This window comes from Xiphophorus hellerii, chromosome 2 (genome assembly GCF_003331165.1).
Source record: "Xiphophorus hellerii strain 12219 chromosome 2, Xiphophorus_hellerii-4.1, whole genome shotgun sequence".
NCBI classification, from domain to species: domain Eukaryota; kingdom Metazoa; phylum Chordata; class Actinopteri; order Cyprinodontiformes; family Poeciliidae; genus Xiphophorus; species Xiphophorus hellerii.
In genome coordinates, this window is record NC_045673.1 from 1,695,530 (window position 1) to 1,704,204 (window position 8,675).

At 40.6% G+C, this 8,675-nt stretch overlaps 1 protein-coding gene across 1 annotated transcript in view; it reads right to left on the reverse strand.

The window, feature by feature from the left end:
• The window catches only part of tmtc2b (transmembrane O-mannosyltransferase targeting cadherins 2b), a 97,014-nt gene extending 91,900 nt beyond the window's left edge, over nt 1-5,114 (reverse strand). The window contains exon 1 of the mRNA XM_032580483.1: nt 4,607-5,114. Coding sequence (XP_032436374.1) covers nt 4,607-4,689 — 83 coding nt within the window. The 5' untranslated portion in view covers nt 4,690-5,114. The remainder of the gene's footprint in view (nt 1-4,606) is intronic.
• Between the last annotated feature and the right edge of the window lie 3,561 nt (nt 5,115-8,675).

Here is an 8,675-nt window from a genome sequence, read left to right on the forward strand (position 1 = left end):
AGCTGAAGGTTGGGACTTAGAAATGTTTCCAAGCTTCGTGTCTCATAACGGCAGATCCACCAGTGGATGGGAGTTCGCTACGTCAGATCTTATTCTGCAAATGTGTTTCCATTTCCACTTTGCCACATTGAGTCTTTTTCAGAAAAATCCAAGAACATCTCAAGCGAGCGTAAAAACTGAGGAAGTTATTTCAAATTTTACTGTTTCCATCAACTTTTTCATGTGTGATGGCTGGAAAATGTTAGCCGCGCAGTCCGTGAAGCACTAACCACAAACATTAGTTCTGCTAATGCTAATGCTTTAGCATCTCAGCAGTTAGTAGAAGCTAATGATAAACCGCTGAACAATGACAGAACAGCTTATCACCCTAAAGAGGACGTTCGCCCACCACTGGACAGGACAGAGTGTATCTGTGAACAGCCACAGATCTGGACTTTGACTACGCCACTCCAACACAAGGACAGCTTTAATTGGAGCTCTGGCTGTGAGTTCAGGGTGTTTTGCAGCGTCTAGCAGGTTTCATTCCAGATTGTCCAGATTTAGCTCCATCCATTTTCCCATAAACTCTGACCAGCATTACATCACTGTGTGTTGGTCTGACGCATTAAATATTAAAAGAAAAAGTTTATATTGAGCTTTGTTTTAGGAATATTACAAAATGTAAATCGTTGTGTAACCTCAGCACCACACAATGTTCTTTCCTCCAACTTTATCAGTGCTATCCACTGCTGTCAGACCTGCAGTGGACAGCAGCAGAGATATGAACTAAATGACTCATTATTTCCATTTTCCAGTGCAGGTGTCAAAGCTGGGTTGATGAATAAGGAAGAGGAAGAGCATCCCCGGGGGCGATTTGGCACGGCAGCACGGGTCACTCCTCCAGGAAGCCATTTTTCTGCGGAGAGCTGCTGGAACTGACTGCATGCTCACAAAACTGTTTTGGTCGTTAAAATCTGACCTCCTGGTTGGCCCGGTCACTAGTTAACTGTAAAATCCGATTAAAGTGAAACCACTGAACACACATTGGACAACAGCTTCATCTTGTTTCTGTGAGCCAATCAAACACCAGGAAAGCTGAGCGTCATCAATCATCTCAGAGATCAATATTACTCTGTGACAAAGCAGCCAGAATCATTTCCTGCTGAATTATCAACAAGATTCATTCAATTCTGCTTGGAGGCACAAAATGGAAAAACATCAGCAATGGATCTTCCTTCTCTCTGCATAAAACGTTACATTATCTATGACTGATGTCTTTGCCAGTAAATTATGTACACCTCTGGTCTACATGCCTGCAGGGTGTTTGTGTAAGCTCATGGTTTGATTTATTGCCTTCATGCATTCATCGTCTTCCAGCTTCTTCACCAGTCATGTGAGTTTTATCTCCACTCTGACAACATTAGCAAGTTAGATCAGTCTGTGCATCCCAGACTGTTTCCCTCCTAAACAAATATATAAATAAACTGGGCTGCAGCCGGCCTCCCCTCTCTCCCTCTGAGTGCAGCCCATGGAGACATACGGCTGCTAATTGCAAGCCTGAACGCGTGGCGTTAAAAACGGATAACGCTGGATGACAGATAGCCTGAGATGAAAAAATGATGTCAGTTGAGGCTGGCTAAGCAAGCCGTCCGCACGCTTCATGAGGTACCTCCAATTACTCACACCAAGACGAATAAAATATGACTTTATGACAAGATTTTCTCATAAAAACAAGAATATGGCTTTGTGAAATTATCCAGCAGCCCCCGCCTCTTTTTACAGCTTTATGGACACAGAAACAGAAACAGAGCAGGAACAGCCTGACGTCTGATAAACTTCACTGTTTCTACACCATTTAAAACCTACAAATATAACTTGATCTAAGAGCTTTAAATTCATGAAGAAAAACAAAAATTAATAAATGTACTGCAAAGATTTATTGGATTATTTCTAGAACAGTGTCACTCTGCTGGTTCTGACTGGTTCTGTTTGGAGACTTTTCTGGTTGAATTGTTGCTGTTTGGAAAATCATTCCCTCTGGTTCTGGATGCTGTGCAACTGAGGATTTTAGCTCTTGCTTTTTGATGTAACCGTGGCAACAATATATTGTTTTTACAAGAAGCTGATTAGCATCTCAAAAGCTCAAATAACACCTGACCTTTGACCCCGAACCCCAGAGGAGCTGAAGAGGACGCTTCATGGATGCAGAGAGAGAAGGAGGAAGTAAAAAAACACCTCAGAGATTTAAAGAGAAGAAGCAAAAGCAAAGGAGCTGGATTAGCAGAGCTTGTCGACGACACGGAAGACGAGTTACTCTGGAATATTCTCTCTGTTGTTCAGATTTTCAGCTGTTAGAATGTCATGACGGTCAGACAGCAACATTCTGCAGTCAGAGGCTTCTTCAGATTAGATGTGAGACTGACTGCTACTGGAGATCCTTTCTGCCTACAGCAGCAGCAGCAATGACTCTTTAAAGATACTTGATGTTTCCCTTTGGGATAAATAAAATATTTTTGAATTTTAACATGATAATGCTATCTATGACAGGTATTTGCTATTATTTTCTATCATAATTACAGTTAATTATGCTTGAATATGAGCAGTATTTTCATTGCAAAGGATTAGTTGGATCCTATATTTAATAGGCAGAATTTTTCACTGTTTTCCAATATTAGAAGAAGAATTAACTTTTATTACCATTTTTACCTTAACTTGATCCAGATCTTAGCGGCTGAGATGCTAACGCTCAGAGAAAATCTGGGTTTTATCGTCTCTCAAATGTTTAAAGATGTTTTTCAATTTGTACAGTTTGTAATACACAGAACAGAACGAAACACCTGCTAAAATCTGAAGTAAGTATCAGTAAAATATCTTTCTGCTGCTCTGCTGTTTGTGCAGGAATGGAATATAATTAGTGGAACCAACTGTAAAGACTGAGATCCCACTTTTACTCCTGGAAATGTTTCCAAATAGGTAAAATGATCTTTCATGTAAACAAAGAACAAATGTGTCAGCCTCCATTCATCCAGCTGACTGGCAGTGTGCAGCTAAAGACAGGAAGGGGACGGAAGGAAAGTCCAGTCCCTGCACAAGTTTCTCTGGCATCTTCAAGCATTTCTGTTCTTTTAAAACTGAAAATTAAACAACTTCATCCCAGAAACCAAACAACAACTGGTATAAAATGAAGCGAGTCAAATAAATATGAGTAAAAGTAAAGCATCAGTCTGTCAGCGGTGGAAGTCCTGAACAGGAAGCGTTTTAATCCGCAGCAGTCAGTGGAGTTGTAAGGGAAACAGAATGATATGAGGGAAGTTAACTCACTGTTTGTTCCCTGAGATCAACATTAGATTCACAACACAGCAGAAAACTGAGCCGAACATTTAACAGCTTCTCTTTAAAAGATGAGGTGAAGACAGGAAGCTCATACGAAAAAAGGAAATGATTGTGACCTACATCAAGACATGGCTGGTGAATAAAGAGCCTGAGGCAGTGACAAGCATTCAGCCGTCAAATATCAAAAGGCCAGCTATGAGTAATGCATTACCCCGCGTGAGAGCCAGCCGGGCCCCCCAGCTGAGAGGCTGACAACGCTCCATATTTTTAATAATAATAATAATAATAATACAATATGCTGCTCCCAGTTTCACATTTTAAAAGTCTGAAACTGAGGCTGGAGACACGTTGAGCTGCACGACTCCAGCTTCTTCTGTGAGGCTAAAACACGATAAACTGAGACATCAGGTCAAAGTTTCACTACTAAACCCGAAGGAAGAATACTGACGATAAAACGATGCATTCAGGACGGCAACAGATGATTGTTTCAGTCATCCATTATTCTGATGATTAATCATAATCAATTAATTACTCATCAAAACTTCAATCATAAGAATTTTGATTTGTTTTTATCTTGATAAATTTCAATTAATATAAAAAAACAAAACTGATCTTTAACAGAAACACTAGTTTTATTTTCTCCACTGTTTGTTCCACAAGATCAATAAATATAAGCAAATTTGAAGAACATGATTAAATGTAGTTACTGTGTGCATCTTAGTGATATAAACCAAACTTTTATTTAAGTAAGCAGACTATGATTATGGTCACATCCATACAGATACTAAAAAAAGAACCAATAAATAGTTTTTCCACAATTTTTATCTTTTTCATAATAGTACCACAAAATATCATAATAAAACTTCAAGTCTATATCGCCCACCGAGAAGTTGAGGATTAATCCAATTAATATTCAGTTCTGGAAATATCGCTGCAAAAGCTTCAATATCAAAAATATCCTGAAAATACTTTCAGGAAGTTCTCACTCTCGACTCCACTGAAGGATGTTTGCTTATTTACAGCTTTCACGGTTAACCTGAAAGGAAAATAGATCTACAGAGATCCACTGCAGATTTAAACTGTATGACGAAACTAGAAGAGCCGAATCCACCAAAAACACGTGTGGATAATCCGACAGATTCCCGAACCTTCACTCAGCGGCTCCTCAGAGCCACATTCCTCTCCGATACCTGATGCTCGCCCTCTGCTACTCTGCTGCTCGGATTCATGGGAAGGGTGAACAGAACCGAGCCAGAACCGGTTCGGAGTGCACTTCATTCAGTGAGGGAAGTACCTGTCATCGTAGCAGAAATCGGCTCCCAGAGTGTTGACGTACAGGACCAGAGCCACGGCGCCGCACAGCAGTTCAGCGAACATCTCTGCTCCACGCAGACTTCAGGGAATCACATCAATAATCAGAATAAAAAATACAGGAAAAATGGAAACAAAAAAGAAAAATGTGCAGAGAGAGTCGGATTGGGGGGGAGGGGGGGCTGCCGATCCCGGTCACTGTTCAGTCCCCGTCTTTGTCAGGATGTCTCTCCGAAAATAAGTCCATTCTGTCCCCCCCACCCGAACCCTTCATCCTCCATGAAGTGCATAAAGTGGATAATCCATAGGTGGCTTTCTGTCTAACCCATGGTGGGAGCTCTACACCCTGCTGGGAGTTGGGCAGAAAATAAAACAGCGTTCAGTGGATCTGTGACAACATGCTGCACGCCTCCCCGACACACACACACACACGCACACACACACACACAGAGAGAGAGAGGAGGATCAGCGCTCTGATGCTCTGAGCAACGGCCGCCGCTGCTGGAGAAACGTCGTGATTTACACTGAGGTCAAGCTGCTTGTCATAAAGCCGCTGTTTCCGTTTACACTTTCAAAATAAAGTAAAACTAACATGTAAAACAAACAGACAGCCCATTAGAGTGGTGACCAAGCTTTTTGTCACATGGGCCAAAATCACCAAAGCAATTAAGGTGAAAACTTTTCACACCTGGTAGTCAGATAGACTGGATTCATTGGAGACCAAAACTGCATATAGGGGGCAGTAGAGAGTATGTTGTTGGGAAGCTAACCAGCCAAGGAGCCGATCTAGACCAGCCTGTTCTGGAGGGAAGGTAACACACTGAACTATTGAGGCCTCAGATTTCAGCCATTGTTAGTTTTCCATTTTGTATTTGGTAATAAACCACGAGCCATTTCTTACGCTAGTGCTAGACTTGTATTTACCCAGAATGCCTTGTGTGGTGTAGTCCACTTCCTGCTTATGGACCCGCATCCGGAGTTCACTTCAACCGAACCGAGACCAGGTTAGTAGGCGGACTAGAGTTCACTTTTTTAGTCCATTATGCCTTCACATCCCCAAATGAACGGACTGTCTACTAAAACAAACTGGATTGGTTCGGTTAAAGTGGATTAAACAGAGCTGCTGTGAATGCACCACAAAACAACAAGAAAAACTACGGTACATCGTTTCACTGCTCAAGAATCTAAAAATGGAATAATTTTCGTTAAACAAGTCTGGAAAATTACTGTCAGATTACACACACGTTTGTTTGTTTGTTTGTTTGTGTGAGGGATTAATTGATTAAACAAGTGGTCATTTTTTGTTGTTTTTAGTTGAAAAGGGAAGTTAATATTGTTCTAGGTCCAAAACCAGTTTTTTTGCATTATTAAAAGAACAATTAGTTTGTAAATTCTTTTGGGCTCAGATGAAAAACACCCCCCCCCCCCCCCCCCCCCCCCCCCCCCACACACACACACACACACACACGCCGGCTATTCTCAGCAACAGGATTTGGGTCAGTCTCTCTTTAGAAATGCTTGCTGTATTAAGCCAGATTTAATAAAGTAATTAAAATTGGATTTAGGTTCTCTAAAAGCTCAAGTGGAAATAATTTAATAAATGTGGTTTTTACTATTATAGAGAAAACAAAAAGCTTGGTTATTGAAAGACAATGTCTTTTGCACTATTTCCTATTATTGAAATTTTAATTTGCCAGTAATAATTGTGATCTTATTGTAGAAAAAATATCCATCTGCACCAGACACTTTTTCTGAGGATCCACACAGAAACAGTCAACAACATGTGATTTACCAAAATCAAGACAGTTCACTGTTTCAGTGAATATATACATTTATGTTTCCTGCATGATGGCTTCTGGTTTTGTTTGCTTAAAACTTTATTAGAAATTCAAGCATTACAAAATAAACACGAAATACCAGGAAGTTTCATGAGATAAAAAAAGAAGAGTTAAAACCTTGCTTCAGTTTTGCTCCTTCTTCTTCTTCTTCTTTTATTTTGGTAGTCACCTACTCAACTTCCGTTCCTCCGCCTGGTATTTCTGCTGTTTTGACGCATTTGTGACCTGAACTCATGTGGCCAGGACATCTCCAGCGCATGCGCAGACCTCCTGTCATCAAGTGATGGCGGGGGTTAATCCGGATTCTGAATCCTGATGCGGAGAGTCACTGAAGACTGTTAGCAGCAGCCTGCAGTTTGACTTCACATCAACACGCTGTGTGGGGTTGCCATGACAACCGCTGGACGCTTTCACGTGTTGCCATCATTTTCCAATAAACAGTGACAATAAAGTAGTGAGGCCAGTTTGTTCTGCAGTTTAAACATGCAGGTGAATTCAGACTCTAAATCAGGCATGTCCAAAGTCCGGCCCGGGGGCCAATCACGGCCCGCGGTCAGATTTCATACGGCCCGCAGCTTCAGTTTTATAATGTATTATTTATGGCCCGCCTGCACTGTGAAACAGAATAAATAAATCATAAAACTTGAAACTGTAATTCCTCCTTTCACCAAATGGTGGCAGCACCACTTTAATACTATCAGTCTGCGTCCGTGCAGCGAACCGCTCTCCACTCATTTCTGCCACTGCAAAAAAACGAGGAAAGCTTACAGTGAGGGCCACCGCTTTCAAGAGAGATGGGAATTATAATACTTCTTCACTGAAAATCAAGGCAATTGTGCTTATCTAATTTGTGAGACGGTTGCCTTGTTTAAGGATTTCAACGTAAAGAGACACTACCAGACTAAACATGCTAACTCATACAACAAGCTAACAGGGAGTGACCGTGCTGAAAAACTGAAGCAGCTCCAAGCTGCACTGGCATCACAACAGCGATTCTTCACGCGGACCTGTGAGTCAAAAGAAAATACCACCAAAGCAAGCTACGAAGTGGCCATGTTAATAGCTAAACATGGCAAACCTTTTACTGAAGGTACATTTATCAAAGACTGTGTTATGAAAATGGTGGAGAACATTTTGCCCTGAGAAGAAGCAAGAATTTGAGAAAAATGTTTGCCTGGCACGTAACAGTGTGGCACAGAGAGTTGAGGACATGAAACTGAGTGTTTTGAACGGTAACATCTGTCACTATCAGTAATGAAGAGCCAAAAAAACATTTATGCACCTGGATTTATGGCACTTATTTTTATTAAACTCTTGAGTAAGATTTGGTTATGAACCTGTAGATGTGACAAACTATTACTTTCTGAAAGATATTGTAAATGACAAGAGCAAAATTAACTTGTTTTAAGATTTAATAATAACAGACAACTTTGCATTACTTATAACTCCTGTTTAGAATGTTCTTGAGGCAAAGATATTTTTAAACTCATGTAAATTGAAGGTATTTCATACAGTTTGTTCAATGTTATCTGACTCTCCAGATATGAAAGAAAAGCAGAATTTGGGTTTTTAGAGTTGTTCTCATCTGCCTGAGTGGCTTATATTTGGTTATTTTGTCATTTGAAAAATAAATATAATTGTGACAATGAAAATTGTGTATTTGCATGAAACTTTTGCAGTTAAAAAATGTCCAGGGCGTGCCGTGGTGGCGTAGGGCGACCCGTATTTGGAGGCCTTGAGTCCTCGACGCGGCCGTCGCGGGTTCGATTCCTGGACCCGATGACATTTGCCGCATGTCTTCCCCCCTCTCCTTCCCTGTTTCCTGTCAGCCTACTGTCACATAAGGGACACTAGAGCCCACAAAAGACCCCCTGGAGGGGTAAAAAATAAAAAATAAAAAAATGTCCGAACAAACTATTGGCCCCCGGGCATCTTCACTTGATCAAATCTGGCCCTCTTTGCAAAAAGTTTGGACACCCCTGCTCTAAATGATAAGTAGAATTTTCATATGAAGTTATTAAAATGTGCAACTAAAACAAACACGTTTTATTTAGAAGTAATTATTTTATTAACCTGTTAAAATAAGTACATGGTTGTTTGAGGTAATTTATGGATTTATAAAGGGATTTATTGCTAATGTTGGCAAATTCAACCTGATTCAAATATGGAAATTATAAATCAACCCAGGAATGTCTGAATTATGGGTAGATGTCA